Consider the following 18,161-nt stretch of genomic DNA (forward strand, 5'->3'; position numbering starts at 1 on the left):
TCACAGCGGGGCTGTGTGAGGTCCCTGGGTACACGAGGGTCTTGGTTTAAAAGACAGATGTCTGCCCAGGAAAGCGGGAACTTTCCTGCAATGGAAGGATCACCCCCTCATTCCGAATTGTCACTTCGTGATACCAGGAGCTCCCAGGCAGAAATATGGCAAAAGGAATAACTCTCTGTACATACATACACATACATCTGTATTCCTGTCAGAGGAGATCACACAACAACCGAGCAGTGACAGGAGTTCCCCCGTCGGGCTCCCCTTCCCCCGTGGCTGCAGTTCTGGCCGCTCCCGGCAGGGGGCGCTGGGGGCCCGGCGGGGCGGGCGCTGTCTCGCGGCCAGCAGGGGGCGCTCCGGTAGCGGGGCGGGGCCTTCCCGGGCGGTGATGGCGGAGAAAGGGACCCGGCGGGGACGGCCCCGGCCCAGGCGGCCCCGCACGCGCTGGCTCCGGGCCCCCGGGCGGCAGGGAGCAGCGAGGAGCAGGCCGGCTTCGGGGGCAGCGCCGAGAACCCCAGCGCAGCAATACCCGGGCCAGCCACACCCACTCCGCCACCCACGCGGCCGCTCCTCGATCCCGAACGGAAGGGAAGGGGCAGCCCCAGACCCACCCCCGCAGGGTCCCGGCCGAGCTCACACCTCTGGCGATATCCCCCAAGATGCAGGAGGTCCGGGGGCAACAGTGACAATTCCCGGCACAAACGACCATGAGCCACCCCCAGAGACAGGATTGGGGCCGAGGGGATTTGGTGTTGGATCCACTGAGATTTGGGGTTGGATCCACTGAGATTTGGGGTTGGATCCAACAGGCTTTTCTGTTGGATCTGTTGGGATTTGGGGTTGCATCCAATGGGATTTTGTGGTGGATCTGATGGGATTTGGGCTTGGATCCAATGGGATTTGGGGCAAAAAAGGGCAAATTCTGGAAATCCCAATGGATCCTGAGGGAAGGAAGCTCCTCCCAGTCACCCCTCAGCTGCCCCGAACCGGAGGCATTTATTGATGGCTCTTGGAGACTCATGGAGATTCCTGGAGATTCGTGGAGATTCCCAACTACTCCAGAGACACCTCCAGCACTGGCCAGAAGTTCTCATTGCTCATCCTCATTGTCTTCGGCCTCGCAGGGCTGAGCAGATGCTCCTTGGGATGGGGATCCTCAGGAATGCTGGAGCCGGAGCTGGATGCTGACAGCACTGCAATCACCGGTGTTTGGAAGCTCCAGGGATCCTGAGGATGGATCCGCTTGGATTTCTCCTTCTTCTTTACCTCTTCCCCATCTCCTTCTCCTCTTCCTCCTCTGGAGCGTGGAGTTTTGGCCGTGTGCATCTGGCGCCGGCGCCTGCAGCGGTCCCGTTGCTGTCCGGCCTTTGGAATCTTGGGATGATCCCTGGAAGGATCCAATGAGAAAGGTCATCCCAAGCTAGGGGACACCAGCTTGTCCCAAAGCCTTCGGCCTCACCTGTCTGGGCACTTCTCCGACTTCTTCTTCCTCCCCTCAGTTTCCGACTTTTCTGACTTTTCCAACTTCTCCAGTTTTTCCTGCTTTTCCTTCATCCCTTCGGATTCTGACTTTTCCGACTTCTCCTTTTTCCCCAGTTCACATTCTGATATTCCCGATTTCTCCTTCCTCCCCAATTCAGTTTCCAACTTGTTTTTCCCCAGTTCAGTTTCTGACTTTCCCAACTTTTCCTTCCTCCCCAATTTAGTTTCTGATTTCCTTTTCCTCAATTTGGTTTCCGACTTTCCTGACTTTTTCTCCTTCTTTGCCAGCTCCATTTCTGACTTCCTCTCCTGCTGCTTCCTCCCCTGGGTTTTCTGGTTTTCTGGAGTTTCTTTCTCAGGTTGTTCCTCTGCTCCTGATATTCCAGAAGCTGCCTCTGGAATTGGGAAGGAGAGGCCAAATCAGAGGTGACATCACTTGTCCCATTTCTTCCCTTTTTTCCCCCCATTTCTTTGCTCTTTCCCTATTCCTTTACTTTCCCCCCTTTCCTTCCCATTTTTATCCATTCCTTTGCATTTTCCCTCGTTTCTTTGCCTTTTCACTCTCATTCCCCTTGGCCCTCTCCCCCATTTTTTCCTGTTTTTCCTTTTTTCTTGATTTTTCCCCAGTTTCTTTCCTTTCTCCCCTTTATTTGCTTTATTATCCCCAAAAATTCCCATTTCCCCATTTTTTGCCGTTTCCCCTCTTTTCTTTGGTTTTTCTTTCCTTTCTGCCCACTTCTTTTCTTTAGTGTCCCAATTAATTTCCATTTCCGTTTTTTGCTATTTCCACCTTTCCTTGATTTTTCCCCAGTTTTTTTGCTTTATGTCTTGGGGTGGTTTGATGATGATGCTCTGTTCCCTAACTGTGCTTTGTGCCCAGAAAACAGCTGCTGTAGCTTTAGGATGGGCCCGGGGCGTGGGGCCGGAGCCTTGGGCTCCTGCGCGGTTCGCTTCAGTCTCTCTCTGGCGTGGTCGGCGGCTGCACGGGTTGGTACTTCGCTGCCTTTGCTGGATTGTTTTTGCCAATTTAGGCAGGAAGCTTCTGAGGTTTTGGGGTTTTTTTTCCCTTCCCCTGGCCTGGAGGCTTTTCCCCGGCAAATCCTTTTGGTGGCTTTTTGGGTTTTTTTCCTTGAACCGTCTCAGTTTGTTTTTTTCTTCTGCCCGAGGAGCCTGCGGGGGCGGCCCCGGCCAGTCCGGACCCCGGAAAGACGGAGCCAGCAATGGAAGGGACATTAAACTCCACCACCTTCGCCTGCTGCGAGGAGGAGACCAGCGCCAGAAACCCAACAGGTTCCCAGCTGCCACGGGAACTCCTCCTTTTCTCCCCCTTCCCAGAGACAAAGAAGGGCAGCCGCCGTCTTTGCCTCTCGGCCACGCGGCGAGGTGGGGGTGGGTGTAAGGTTCAGTTTTCTCTTTTTCCTGGGCCTTGTGGGTATCTTGCTTTGTTAATAAACAGTTTCACTTTTTTTTCGCTTTCATCCCCTGGTATCCATTTCTCTCACTGGCAGAAGAAAAGGGAGTTATTGAAACCCTTTCCCCCTAGAGGCTCATTCCAGGGCACTTCCTCCTGAAATTTGTCTCCAAAACTGAGACCCTTTATTATCCCCAAAGATACCCATTTCCCCCATTTTTTGCTATTTCCCCCCTTTCTTTGATTTTTTCCTCTGTTTCTTTCCTTTCCGCCATTCCTGTACTTTATTATCCCAGTTAATTCCCATTTCCCCTTTTTTTCCTATTCACCTTTTTTTTTTCTTTTTCCCCATTTCTTTGCATTTTTCCCCATTATTTTTTAATTTTACCTTTTCTGTCTCTCCCAGGTTTCCTGCCTTTCCCACCTTTCCTGATCCGTGGCCCCAATTCTCCCCTGGGATGTGGGGTCTCCTTGGGGAGGTTCTGGAGGCTCTGGAGCAGCAGCATCCTCGGAAGCGGCACCTGGACCATTTCCCTCTCAAACCTGGGTGGGAAACACCGGGATCACCCCGGAACAACCCTGGAATCATCACGGTTTTCCCCAAATCCATTACATTTCCCCCTCAATTCACCACATTTTCCTTAATCCACCTTGTTTTTTCCCCCAAATCCACTATAGTTTTCCCTAAATCCACCACGTTTTCCCTAATCCACCTTGTTTTCTCCAAAATCCACCTGATTTTACACATATCCACCTTGTTTTCCCCAAATCCACCTTGTTTTTTCCCAAATCCACCATATTTTCCCCCCAAAGCCACCATGTTTTTCCCAAAGCCACCAAGTTTTTCCCAAATCCCCCTGTCATAGGTTGGCAAGCATAGTCCCGGAAGGGATGTCCTTGCTGAGGGTACTTACAGTTTCCTCTGGGACCTGATAGAACCTATCAGCTGGCCAGTTTGAATATGGACAATTCTCTAAGCCACTTAAAGTTGTGACCACCTCTGTGATCCACCTTTAAGAATAGGCAAACTCCCCCCCAAGCTCTCTCTCGTTTCCGGCGCTGGCACAGGTGGCTGCGGGCCCCGTGTGGGGGCCAGCGGGCCCGGCCCAGGCCCTGCACAGGCCAGGCCAGGCCAGGCCGGGCCACGGCCATCCTGGAGCCATGGACCTGTTCCAGCCGTGGAACCCCCCCCACTGCCTTGCCGTGGGCAGCCGGAGCGGCTCGGCTCTCCCCCCTCTCCACTGTGATAAGAAACATTCAACATTCCAGCTGCAAAGCTGCAAGGCCGAGGTGAGATTAACCCTTTTATTGCTGTGAAGAGCTGAAAACCTGAGGGAAGAGAGAGAGGAGATGCTTAAAGCTGAAATTCTGTTGTGAAGCTATGATATATCAGAGTATCCTGTTGTAATTTCATGAAGATATGGGGGGTGGAGTGTTCAACTCGTAAGCAAAAGCACCTGTGCTGAGATAGGCAGATGCTGATGCAGCTGTAATTTCATGAGAAGTTTGGACAGGGAGAGATGAACCAGATGAGGATTTTTGCTCCAAACGGGAAAGAAGAAAACCTCAGTTCCTAGAGATGGACCAGATGAGGACTTTGGCTCCAAATGGGAAAGGAGAAAACCTCAGTTCCTAGAGATGCTCCCAGAGATAGTCCTAACGATGAAGATGAGGAAGACCCTTTGCTCCCAGGGAAGGAGAAGGGCCTCTGGTTTTGTTTCTGAACGGCTCAACCTTAAAATTGTACCCCAAAAACCTTCCAGAGTGGACCCTCGAAAGCAGTTGTGGGAAAAGCTGCAAGTCGGGGGAAGGGACTCACACGCAGGCAGAGAGACTCCTCTTCCTAAATGGACTGAACAATATTTGGAAGTGGGCGGCTGTCTCGTTGTGATAATGTTTTCATAGCACGAGCAAGAAGAGACTTCTCTTTCTAAATGGACTGAGCAAGGTTATTATGGAAGTGGCAAACAGACTGAACATCTTAAGGGTTGTCTTTTTCCATTGTCAGTGGGAGAAGGGAGGAAGGTGGGGGGAGGAGGAGAGTTCTGAAGGTGGTATAATTTTTTTTCTTCTTTTAGGTCTGTTAATAAACTTCTTTATATTCTTTCAAGTTTGGTGCCTGCTTTGCATTTCTCCTAATTCTTATCTCACAGAAGATAAACAGTGATGAGTATTTTGGGCCAAACCACTACACTAAATTGGTGTTTCCGCCCGGTTACAAACCCAACCCGCTACACCCCCCATTATCCCCAGATCCATCACATTTCCCCAAATCTGCCTTGTTTCCCCCCAAATCCAACACATTTTCCTTTATATACTTTGTTTTTCCCCAAATCCAGCTTGTTTGTCCCAAATCCATCATGTTTTTCCCAAATCATCCCATTTTCCCAAATCCACCACATTTTCCTTAATCCACCTGGTTTTTTTCTAAAATCCGCCACATATTCCCCCAAATCCACCCCATTTTCCCAAAACCCACCACAGTTTTCCCAAAATCCACCATCCCCCAGACCCACCCAGCGCAGAATTCCAGGCCCCCTAAATCCAAGGAATCCTGGAGTGGGTTGGGTCAGACCCTGTTCCGGTCCCACCCCAGCGTCCCCCCCTTCCCAGAGCCCCGGGATCGCCCCTGGACGCACTCAGGAAAGACGATGATGGAGCCAAACGAGGTCAGGGCAGCCACGGGGACCCCCCGAGGCACCACCATGTCCAGGAGCTCCTGGATCTGCAACGGCAGAGAACAGGGATGGGACCTTCTCCTGGGGATGAGCAGCTCAACATTAGAAGACCCCAAAGATGGTGGGATCTTCTCATCATGGATGAGGAGCTCAGCACTGGGGGAGCCCCAAGATGGCCGGAGCTTTCTACCATGGATGCGGGCCTCCACAATGGAAGACCCCAAAGATGAAGAACATAGTGTTGGAGGAGCCCAAAGAGGACCCCAAAGATGGTGGGACCTCCTTAAAATGGGTGAGGGCATGTTGGAGGAGCCCAGAGATGGTGGGATCTCCTCAACATGACCAAGGGGCTCAGGGAACCCAGAGGTGGTGGGACCCCCTCAATGTGGATGAGGAATTCAGCATTGAAGGAGACCAAAGATGGTGGGATCTTCTCCTCAAGGATGAGGAACTCAGCATTGGAGGAGCCCAAAGAGGACCTCAAAGACGTTGGGACCTTCTCCATGTGGATGAGGAAATGTTGGAGGATCCCAAAAATGGTGGGATCTCCTCAACATGGCCAAGGGACTTAAGGACCCCAAAGATGGTGGGACCTTCTCCCCATGGATGAGGGAATTTTAAAGGACCACCCCACTCCCATCCCCCAATCCCCTCAACCCCCTCACCTTGAAGACCCCCTTTGCCAGGTTCTCCTTCCCGGCCACTGCCCCCAGGAAGTCATGATAGAACCTCATCCGGACCTTGCGCCGCTCCACCAGCAGGACTCCAATGTCTCTTAGGACCAGGGCCACGTCCTGACCTGTCCCCAAGCACCGCGACAGGAGGGACGTGGTGGCCTGGAGGGCGCCCTCCACCCTGCGCCGGGGCAGCCCCAGTGCCGCTGCCACCGCAAACGTCCGCAGGGGATCCAGGTTCCCTGGCAGGACATGGAAGATGGGGGGATTTGGGGTATTCTTGGGGGGTTTGGAGTTTTCTGGTGGGGTTTTGGGCGTTTCTCAAGGTTTTATGGCGTCTCCTTGTGGCTATTGGGGTCCTCTCATGGTTTTTTGAGATTTTTCAGGGTGTTTTGGAGTCTTCTTGTGGGGTTGTTTTGGTCTCCTGGTGGTTTCTGAGGTCTTCTTGTGGTTTGATGGGATTTTTCTCATGCTTTTTTGGGGTCTCCTCATGTTTTTTTGGGATGTCCACATGATTTTTTGGGTTTTTTGGGAATCTTCTTAGGAGTTTTGGAGCTTTCTCCTGTTTTGGGGGGATTTTCTTGTGAGTTTTTGAGGTTTTCTCATGTTTCTATTGGGTCTTCTCATGGGGTTTTTGGGTCTTCTCTTTGTCTTATAGGGTCTTCTCATGGGTTTTGGGGTCTTCTCATGGTTTTATGGAGTATCCCTGTATTTTTGGGGGTTTTCTCATTGATTTATGTGCTTTTTTGTTTGGGTGTCCTCATGATTTTTGGAGTCCTCTTGTGTTTTTTGGGGTCTCCTCATCGGTGTAAGGGTCACCTGATGGTGTTTTGGGGTCTCCTGGTTATTTTTCGGGTCTTCTTGTGGTTTTGGGGGAGGGGGGTTCCTTGTGGTTTTCAGGGTTTGTTTTTTTTTTTGTGGTCTTACTGTGTAATTTTTGGGTCTCCTCATGATTTTGAGGGTCTCCTCATGGTTTTTTTGGGTGTCCTCATGGTTTTATGGGGTCTCCTTGTGAGTTCTGGGGACTTATTGTGGTTTTTAGGGTGTCCACAAAATTTTTGGGGTGCCTCATGCGTTTCAGGGTCTTGTGATTTTTAGGGCCTTCTCGTGGGGATTTTGGGGTCTCCCCATGTTTTTTGGGGTTCTTGTGAATTTGGTGGTCTCCTTGTGGGTTGTTTGGGGTCTTCTTGTGTGTTTGGGGTCTTTCTGTGTTTTTTTGGGGTCTTTTTGTGGGTTTTGGGGTCTTCCTGTGTTTTTCTGGGGTATCCCTATGTTTTGGGGGATCTCCTCATTGTTTCATGGGATCTCCTTGTGGTTTTGAGGTCTTCTTGTTGTTTTTCCTTGTCTCATGGTTTTTTGGGTCTTGCCATCTGCTTTTTCAAGGTCTTGTAATGTATTTTGGGGGTCTCCTCATGGTCATTTGTGGTCTTCTTATGGTTTTATGGGGTCTCTGTGTGCTTTTTGGGGGTCTTCTTGGGGTTTTTGGGGTCTCCTTATGATTTTTGTGGGCTTCTCATGTTTTTTTGGGTTCTTCTTATGGGTTTTGGGGGGTTTTCCCATGGGTTTATGGGGTCTTCTCATGTTTTTTGGGGTTTTCCCATAGGTTTATGGGGTCTTCTTCTAGTTTTTTGGGTTCTTGTCATGTGCTTTTTTGGGGTTTTGTAATATATTTTTGAGTCTCCTCACAGTTTTTCTGGGTCTCCTTGTGATTTTGGGGTTCTTCTCATGGGCCATTTTAGGGTGTTCTCATGGGTTTGGGGGCCCCTCATGCATTTTTTTTGGATCTCTTCTTGGTTTTTGGGGGGTTTCCTTGTGATTTTGGGATCTCCTTGTATTTTTTAGGGGTCTCCTTGTGGTTTTTTGCATCTCCTCATGGATTTTTAGGGTCTCCTCACATTCTTTTGGTTTCTTCTCCCACCTTTCAACTCCCCATTTTCCACCCCTTCCCTCAACTCTCCCCCTCCATCCGTGTCCACCTCAGAATGCCCATGGTCCTACCGGGCTGGAATTCCCAGTCATCCATCAAATTGTGGCTCTGGACCAAACTCCTGGCCAGGCAAAAAATCGGCCTCTGCGTTGTCACCTCCATGTCCCCAACCTGCGCCTGCCAGGGCACCACATCCAAGGCGCCAAGGGTTGGGATCCGCACCCCCTGCAACCAGAATTTTTGGGATTTTGGGATCTGCTTCCCCCCAGAAGTGGAATTTTGGGATTTTGAAGTGGAAATTTGGGATTTTGGGGTCTGCACTCCATGGAACCGGAATATCGGCATCTTGAGATCTTCACCCTCTGCAAGCAGAACTTTGGGATTTTGGGATCTGCTGGAAGTGGAATTTCAGGATTTTGGAATGAGCCAGAGGTGACCTTGACCCCCAGGAGGGGACACAGTGGGGGAACTGGGGTAACCTTGTTCCGCAGCAGGAGCTGGTCCAGGACAAAGTCGGCCACCACGTCCCAAATTTTCTTCCACTCTGGGAATTGAGGGAAACTGAGTCAGGATTCTGACAGATCTGACATTCCCAGGGGTCCAGGGGGTGCCGGTACCTTTGGGGGTGGTGGCTGAAGCCACCTCTGTCCTCCCCCAGAGCTCCACCTTGGTCCTCCTGGTGGTGGGAGGGTGAGAGGTCATTCTGCACTCTCTCAGGATGTGGGATCAGGATGGGGGGGGTCTGGGATGTCCCACCACCAGACTAGCTCCTGTTGTGTCCCCAGGACACTCGGTGACACTGCTGGTGGCACTGTGACTTCGGCGGGGCCTCTGTGACATCGTGGTGACACCGCGGGGTCACGGGCAGGGATACGGGGCTGGGGCAGGGAGGAGGGATGGGACATGGAATGGGGGACATGGAATGGGGGACATGGGGGTGTGGGACAAATGGGATGGTGAGGGAGGTATCTTTTCAGCTTTTTACCGGCTAGTGCTAGTAGTTCAATGCCTTAGAAAGCCTCGAACAACCCAGAGAGGTAGCACGGGCAATCCAGCGTTTCAGTAGCTCTAAAATCGGTACCTGTGTCAGCTGCAAAGCAAATACCTCCAGCAGAAGCAAAGAGGGAGAAATACAGCTCTCTGCTCGCTCAATTTCCCACAGTTAGAAGCTTTCAAAAGAAACAGACGACAAGAGATGTTCGCAGAAAGGGTAGCAGAGCCAAGAGAGGGCGGGGCCTCCCTTGATCTTCTCTTTTATTCGGAGAAGGGGAAAGGGGAGGACTGGGGGCGGACCCGGGGTGACCGGCCAATCAGACACTGCTAAAGAGTCTGAGTTACATTTGGTTTTGCCCACGCTTAGAACAAAGGGGCTCAGAGCACATGGCAGAGGCAAGTGTCTTGGGGAGGGGGAGGGGACGCTCAGAACAGGCAGCAACAGGATGGGACAGGGAAGGGGGGACATGGGGGTGTGGGACAATGGGATGGGACATGGAATGGGGGATATGGGGGTGTGGGACAATGGAATGGGGGATATGGGGGTGTGGGACAATGGGATGGGACATGGAATGGGGGATATGGGGGTGTGGGACAATGGGATGGGACATGGAATTGAAGACATGGGATGGGCATATGGGGGATGTGGGATGGGGCACATGGAATGGGGACAGTGGGGATGTGGTGGATGGGAGGTGGGGATGTGGTGGATGGGAGGTGGGGATGAGGGACACGGAATGGGGAGGGAAATGTGGGGCATGGGGGATGTGGGGCATGGGGGATGGGACATGGGATGGGGGACAAGGGGACGTGGGAGATGGGACATGGAATGGGGGCCACAGGATAAGGACATGGAATGGGGAACATGGGGGATATGGAGGACATGGAACGGGGGAATGGGATGAGGGACATGGAGGATGGGGGAACTAACTGGGGGACAAGAAATGGGGGACATGAAATGGGGGACATGGAGTGGGGACTTGGAGGATGTTGGATGGGGGACACAGAATGGGGGACAAGGGAAACCTGGGGGACACAGTCTCCAGGTGTTCAAAGAGATTACAATAAGCAGACACAATGACAAAGCAATTTTTGAGGCATTTTTCTTATTATCAGGTCCTTACACCCGGTCAATGCCCAAATCCGGGGACAGGGATCCCAGTTTCTTGGCTTCACCACCATCCAGCTCCACATGGGAGCTGCGATATCCCAGCACGGAGCAGCTGGGTCACCCGGGGCTCTCCCGACTGGCGGCTGAAATCTTTTCACGCATCTCGCAGCTCACCTGGGGACCGGGAGCGGGTGATTATCTGTGGCCTTGCCTCTTCCTCCTGTTGTGAGGGCCCTGCCTCTTCCTCTTCATCCCTCACTGAGGGACTGGGGATGATTTGGTCTCAGATTTCTTCTCCTGTATAGCAGGAGCTGCTCCGGCAGGGGCTGTTCCCCTGGCTCAGCTGCAGTTGAGGTGCCCACGGTGCCTGTTGCTCTGCTTTCCTCCTCCTCCCCCTGAGGGTGCTGTCCAGTGACCAGCAGTGTCGCAGAAACAGTAGCCAGGGCCCAGCAGGCTGCACCACTTTGCACCTCTCTGGAGCTGCTGCAGCATTTCCCTTCACATATTCTATCACTTTAACGGGGTCCTGTGGCTGTTCAGGGGTGAACTTCCAAACCATTGGAGGAGAGGAGTTCTCCAAATACTGGCCCATTCCCTCCCACATTCCATGCCACTCGTGACTATCCACCCTCGGGGCAGGTCTCTGAATGACTGTCCTGGAAACCTCTGTCCTGACCCTAAACATGGTGTGGACCCCACTGAGGAGACCCGGCAGACTCAGCAGCAAGAACAGGATTTCCTTAACATCCAGAGGGAATTCAGAATTCCAAAAGCTGTTGGAAAAGGCCTGAAGGAGGAGAAAGGGGTGAAAGGCTGGGCAAAATCACCCTCCCCTGTTCCCCCCACAGGCTGGGCACAATTATTAATGAATTCCCAGAGGTAGCAGCCGAGGCCAGGGCAGGAGAGCAGCACTGGAGACACATCCCAAATGACCCCCACTGCCCTTGATGTTCTCACATCACAAACTGGTATCCCGCAGCACAGCAACAAAGCAATCCTGGTGCCTCTCCCTGCTCTGGAAAAGATCCCTGAGAGGAGCACAGACAGGAATATGCACAGGCTGAGGTCCCACAGCCCCATGAGCAGACCAAGGCACATTGTGCCCAGGGGCTCTGTCCCTGATACAGCAAATGCTCAGATCAAATTTGCTTCCAACCTGCTCTGTGCAGATCTGGTGTTTTACAACCCAAATGCCCCACATTCTCCCCAGAAAGGTGCTGTCCCCCATCCACACAGCCCCTTTGCAATCACAACCTGCTATAATTTCCCCTTTGCCCTTCATCTCTCAGTGTTCACACGGGGATTGTGAAGCCCCTTCTGCTCCAGGAGCCTGGTTGGGAAGCAATTGGCCCCATAACCTGGGGACAAGATATTAATGACAAAACTGCTCATCCCAGCAGAGACAAGACAGGGGCAGAGGAAAAGGGAGAGCCAGGCCCAGGAGACAGGGCTGGAATGGTGATGGCTGTGAGGTCACTCCCAGTGCAGCAGCCTGGCTGGCCCTCAGCAGACATTGTGGCCAGGAAGCACTGTGAGGTCACCCAGCACATCAGAGACCCCACACAACAGGAATTCCATCCCTGGGGAGGTGAAGGAGTGAGGCAGCAGGGAGAGGCCCCACCTGGGCTCTGATTCTGGGGCACCTCTGTTGCACAACCTGACCAGCCCTGGCACCAGCCCTGGAGGCCGGCCGGGCTCATGGCCACCCTGCTCTGCACCAGCCCTGCAACCAGGGAAAAATCTTTCCTCATCTCCTGGCTGAATGTCCCATTTCACCCAACACGTCTTTCATCCTCCTCACACGCTCCAGCCAAGCTTTCCCTGCCTAAAAACAACAAAGGCACCATTTCTACATTTCCCCTTTGCAAACTGTCCTTGCTGTCACCTCCTGGCAGTGGCCTCATGGGCCCTGTCAGAGCCCGCCCTGTCCCTGCCCTGCCCCAGCTCTGCTGCCCCACAGCTGCTGGATCAGGAGGGGCAGAGCCATGGGGGAGGGAAATGCACAGCGACTCTTCCTGGGAGGGACCTTGGGAGGTTTCCAGGCCAGGCCAAAGCCCAGCCAGCAGAGAAAGGGACCCAGGGATGGGCTGTTTGTGTGCTCTGCCATGGCAGGAGAAGATGCAGAGCCACCAGCTCCCTTCATCCCGTTCTCTCTCTGTTTTCTCATGCTTGTGCCCCTACAAACCACCATGATCCCTTCCTTTCCCTTCCTGTATCCTTTTCTAGGCATCCCTCAGGAAGTCTGGAAAATGCTCTTTCTGTCTGACCTCCATGAGTCTCAGACCCAGAGGCAAAACCCCATCCTCATCTGTGAGGCCATCCTGGGAGAGTCTGCCACTGACCCACGTGGGGAATCTTTCATGCAGAAATGTTGGAACATTCTCTGACTTGTTTTAGACCATTCGAATTTTGAATTGTTTCTGCACAAATATGGCAATTCATGTCCCTGGTATGGCAATTCTTTGATTTTCATGGAAATGTTGGGGATTAGGTGAGATGAAAATGCTAACATGGTGAAAGTAGGTATTTGCAGCCCTGTGGAGAAGGAGTTGGTAAAATAAGAATCAAAGAATGATGGGGCTGAGAGACCTCAAGTACAGGATCAGTATGTGGAGGTGGAGATCCCTGGGCTCAGTGGTTTGGAGACTGAGGACAGAACAGGAGAAACCCAAGAGGGATTGAAGGGTGGATTCAGAGATGGTGGAGTTGAGATGTCAGCAAAGGAAGGGGCCAGCCAGGTGGGGCAGCCGGGGGGATGAGGACAGCCTGCAGGGACAGAGGCGCATGGCAGGGACAGCGTGGCACAGCCTGGGCTGGAGAGGGCAGAGGGATGGGCAGCAGCTGCAAGGCCCTGACAGAGCCAACTTGTGCAGCACTTGGGCCACGGCTGCTGGCCCTGGCCCTGAGGCCAGCAGGAGACAAGGGACCCTTGCAGCCCTGGGGCCTCAGGGCCTCCTTGTCCCTGCTCAGCAGCCTGGCAGGGGCCGCCCCATGGTGCTGCCCTTGGCACTGCCCAGCCCCACATCCCAGTGCCCCGGCAAGAGCCCTGAGCACTGAGGGAGGGACAGGATCTGCCTTGCCAGGGGCTGGGGCTCAGGCCTTGGCCCTTTGCATTCCTGAAACACATCCAGCTTTGCTCAGCATCAGAGACACCTTTCCCTTGCTTGTCCCCCCTGTCATCACTGCCTGCAGTGTTCTGCTCTCACTGGAACCTGGGGACACTTTCTCAGTCCTGTCCCCCAGTGAAACCCATTAAAACGTCAAGAAACTTCAGAGTTTGATTGTGACTTTGAATTCCTGAGAGGTTTCTTCATCTCCCTCTCAGGACTGATGTTCAGGGCCTCAGCACCAGAGCCCCGAGAGGGTCATTACAGCCCTTGTGCTGTGTCTGTGCTGCTGAGCTGGGCCGGGCTCCTGGCACAGAGGCAGCTCCTGGCAAGCGGCAGCGCTGCACAGAGACAGCTCTGGCCAGGAGCAGCTCCTGGGCACAGCCCAGCAGGGCTGGGCCACTGCCTGCAGCCAGCCCGGGCACAGCACAGAGGCACAGAGAGCTTCAGTCAGTCAGGGCTGGGAAGATGCTGAGAAGTGACTGCGCAAGAATCATGGCCAGCCCTTGACACAGGAAGCCTCTGGCTGCAGGACAAGGCAGCTGCAGCTCCTGCAGTGATCTCCTCAAGCTGCAACATCCCAATGCCTGCAGATTCTGTAAGTCCATCCTCTGATTATCTCCTGGCTACAGCAGCCAGGGGTGCCCAGGGCTGTCCTGCAGAGCAGGGTCCTGCAGCCCAGGGCGCTGAGCTGGGGCAGGGACTCTGCTGCCTGCCAGGGGCAGCTCTCAGCCGGCCCGGGGAGCTGCTCTCAGTGCTGGGGGACAAGGTGTGGGTGGAAGGAGACAGCTGGTCAGCCTTGCAAGTGTTCTTCTTGTGTGGTGGGGATGCTGCATTGTTCAGGACTGCTCCCAGCAGGACATTTAACTCCAGGATATTCCCTAGTAGATTATACAGGGAGCACAGCAAGGCAGGGAATGCATAAAAGGGAAGAATCCTGATTTTTAAATCGACTGCTCTGGGTTGTCTGGAAGGGAAATTGCACATGGATAATTCATCTCTCAGTTCAGGTTGAGAAAAATCCAAACAATTTTCTCTGAGATCTGAAGAAACCGGGCAGTGACAGAAATCAGCACAGGGTCCCTTCCAGGCAGCATCAGCGTCGCTTTTGCAGCCTCCTCAGGGGTGCTCTGACTTTGGCATCAGAGCCTGCAGAGCCAGAGCTGCCCCTGGGCAGTGGCCTGGGCTGGGAGGGGTCTGCAGGGCAGAGCTGAGCCCCCAGGGCCGGGCTGGGCTCTGGCAGCACTGGCAGGGCCCAGGCCTGGGCACAGGGAGCAGCTGCTGGCAGGGACAGCCCCAGGCAGCAGAGCCCTGGGCAGGCAGTGGGGGGAAAGTGCCACCAAGCTGGGCTGGGATGTTGAAAGTCCTCTGCAAAGCCAACTATTCCATGATTACTTTTTCACAGATGCCCATGGCCAGAGGCAGCAAATGTCCAACAGCAGCTCCATCAGCCACTTCCTCCTGCTGCCACTGGCAGACACGCGGCAGCTGCAGCTCCTGCACTTCTGCCTCTTCCTGGGCATCTCCCTGGCTGCCCTCCTGGGCAACGGCCTCATCATCAGCGCCGTAGCCTGCGGCCAGCGCCTGCACAGCCCCATGTTCTTCTTCCTGCTCAACCTGGCCCTCACCGACCTGGGCTCCATCTGCACCACTGTCCCCAAAGCCATGCACAATTCCCTCTGGGGCACCAGACACATCTCCTACTCAGCATGTGTTGCTCAGCTCTTTTGCTTTATGTTCTTCATCACAGCAGAGTATTGTCTCCTCACCGTCATGTGCTATGACCGCTACGTGTCCATCTGCAAACCCCTGCACTACGGGACCCTCCTGGGCAGCAGAGCTTGTGCCCACATGGCAGCAGCTGCCTGGGCCAGTGCCTTTCTCAATGCTCTGCTGCACACGGCCAATACATTTTCCCTGCCCCTGTGCCAGGGCAATGCCCTGGGCCAGTTCTTCTGTGAAATTCCACACATCCTCAAGCTCTCCTGCTCACACTCCAACCTCAGGGAGTTTCTGCTTATTGTGCTGAGTGCTCTTCTGTATTTTGGCTGTTTTGTGTTCATGGTTTTCTCCTATGTGCAGATCTTCAGGGCCGTGCTGAGGATCCCCTCAGAGCAGGGACAAAGGCACAAAGCCTTTTCCACGTGCCTCCCTCACCTGGCCGTGCTCTCCCTGTTCCTCAGCACTGGCTTTTTTGCCTACCTGAAGCCCCCCTCCATCTCCTCCCCATCCCTGGATCTGGCCCTGTCACTTCTGTACTTGGTGCTGCCTCCAGCCCTGAACCCCCTCATCTACAGCCTGAGGAACCAGGAGCTCAAGGCTGCAGTGTGGACACTGATCGCTGGACGGTTTAAGAAACATTAAACTGGTTGCCAATTTCTGCAAATCACTTCTTATAAAACTCGTCTTTGATAGTTCTTCTTGGTTTGGTTCTGGGGTTATTTTTTCTGTCTTTAGTTATTTATTGTTGTCCACAAAGCAAGGGCAATATTTCTTCCACTTCTCCTTTTGTTTCTCTCCACCTTGGCTGTGGCCCCAGCCTGTGTCAATGAGGAGCTGTGCTCTCGGTGCCTTTAAATGAACTCAAGGATGTGCCAGCAAAGTTTCCAGCAGAGATGCCCCTTTAGTTGCCTTGTGTGGAGTTGCAGCAGCAATGTCTGTGTGCAGAGCTGGGGGCAGCTCAGGGGGGCACAGCAGCTGTGGCCAGGAGCAGCAGCCCTTGGTGCTGCCAGTGCTGCTCCCGTGCCACTGCCCCGCTGCCCTCCTGCCCCTCGTGTTGCTGCAGGGCCTGAGTGCTCTGGGGCTCGCTCCCAGCCCTGGGCTGGCAGTGCCGGGGCTGCAGCAGGGACAGGCCATGGGCACTGCTGGGGCAGCGCTGACGCCTCAGGGCAGGGCCTGGGGGCTCCAGGCTCCTTGCCCAGGCTCTCTCAAGAGCACGCCCAGGCCAGTGCTCAGCAGAGAAAACCCCCGTGAGCAGCCCCAGGGTGGCCGTGGGCAGGGTGGGGGCAACCAGCAGGGCTGGTGCTCTGCAGGGTCCCTGGGGGAGCTGGGAAGGAGCAGCAGAGCAGGGGCTGATCCATCCCCCCTGCGCTGGACACCCCAGGGCAGCGTCCCAGAGCGGCCTCATGCAGCTGCCAGCAACATCCCCCCTCTGCAGCCCTGGCCTCTGCCCAGCTCCCAGAGGGGCTGGATCCTTGCAGGCACACACACGGCAGGACTGGCTCAGGAGCCCCTGTTTGCACTGCACAGCCCAGGCGTGAGCACCCCACGCTGTTGCTGTGGGGAGATGAACCTGAGTGAGCACAAATGCCATCAGCCCCTGGGGGCCAGCAAGGGCTGGGGGACGGCAGGGAAACCTCTCAGCTTTGTCGGGGCCTCTCAAGTCAGCCACAAAGTTTGTTCCCATCAGCTCTGAGTTTCCTGTCCCACTGCAGACGTTGTTGCTCAGAGCCAGGGCTGCCTGGCAGCCACCCCCAAACAGCCCTGAGCATTTCCTCTGCTTCACAGTTGCTTTCTTTCCTCTCTCCTGCTCCACATTTCTTGCTCTTGCCCATCCCTGTCCCCTCCCCTGCAAACAGCCCAGCCCTGTTTGCCCTTTCCTCTCTGGCCCCACTCCCCATTGCAGTTGCTGCCTTGGCACCACGGGAACGTCCCTTGGGGAGCAGGATCATCCTACAAGTGCTGCAGGAATTGTCTGCAGGGCCCTGCAGTGCCTCAAGCTGTTCCCTTGCCAGAGGCACCAGAGGCCAGGGGGGCACATCTGGGCTGCTGTGTCTGGCTGTGGGGCTCCCTGTTGTGGGGCAGGGAGGAGGAGCTGGAGAGGCTCTGCAGGACTGACAGGATGGGCTTTGGGGCCCGTGTGGAGAAGCTGAGGGACAGGGGCTGCTGGACCTTCTCAAGAGGAGGCCCAGGGCTCATCCTGCAGCTGCTACAAGGGGGGTTTCAGAGAATCCCAGAATCAACCAGGCTGGAAAAGACCTTGGACATCATCAAGCCCAAGCCGTGCCCTGACACCTCCTTGTCTCCCCTGAGCCTCCTCTTCTCCAGGATAAACAACCCCAGCTCCCTCAGCCGCTCCTCACAGCACTTGTGCTCCAGACCCCTCACCAGCCTTGTTGCCCTTCTCTGGACACGCTCCAGCCCCTCAGTGTCCTTCCTAAATTGGGGGCCCAGAACTGGACCCAGCACTCGAGGTGCGGCCGCACCAGTGCCCAGTCCAGGGGAAGAATCCCTGCCCTGGTCCTGCTGGCCACTCCATTCCTGATCCAGGCCAGGAGCCAATGCTCTTCTTGGCCACGTGGGCACACTGCTGGCTCATGTCCAGCCTGCTGTCCATCAGTGTCCCCAGGTCCCTTTCTGCCTGGCCGCTGTCCAGCCACTCTGTCCCCAGCCTGTAGCGCTGCAGGGGTTGTTGTGGCCAAAGTGCAGGACCTGGCACTTGGTCTTGTTGAAGCTCCCATGGTTGGATTTGGGCCCTGGATCCAGCCTGTGCAGGTCCCTGTGCAGAGCCCTCCTACCCTCCAGCAGATCCACACTCGCACCCAGCTTGGTGTCATCTGCAGATTTGCTGGTGGTGGACTCAATGCCCTCATCCAGATCATCAATGAAGACACTGAAATCCACACTTGGGGAGCTCATCCAGCAGCTCCCTCATCCCGGTTAAGTAGCTCAGCTTTTTCCTCATTTTAGTTCCTAAATTCCCTCCCCCATCTAACAGAGAATGGAGTTTCTCCTTGCCCTTCCTTTGCCATTAATGTGTTTATAAAAGTATTTTTTGT

At 54.4% G+C, this 18,161-nt stretch overlaps 1 protein-coding gene across 1 annotated transcript; it reads left to right on the forward strand.

Moving 5' to 3' along the window:
• Positions 1-14,811: 14,811 nt before the first annotated feature.
• On the forward strand, positions 14,812-15,747 carry LOC309584035 (olfactory receptor 14J1-like; the record flags this gene model as incomplete). The annotated part of the gene is made up of 1 exon (XM_082299932.1): positions 14,812-15,747. The coding sequence occupies one exon, from the start codon at positions 14,812-14,814 to the stop codon at positions 15,745-15,747; it is 936 nt and encodes a 311-aa protein (XP_082156058.1).
• Between the last annotated feature and the right edge of the window lie 2,414 nt (positions 15,748-18,161).

This window comes from Coloeus monedula, assembly GCF_965178545.1.
Source record: "Coloeus monedula genome assembly, chromosome: 35".
NCBI classification, from domain to species: Eukaryota; Metazoa; Chordata; class Aves; order Passeriformes; family Corvidae; genus Coloeus; species Coloeus monedula.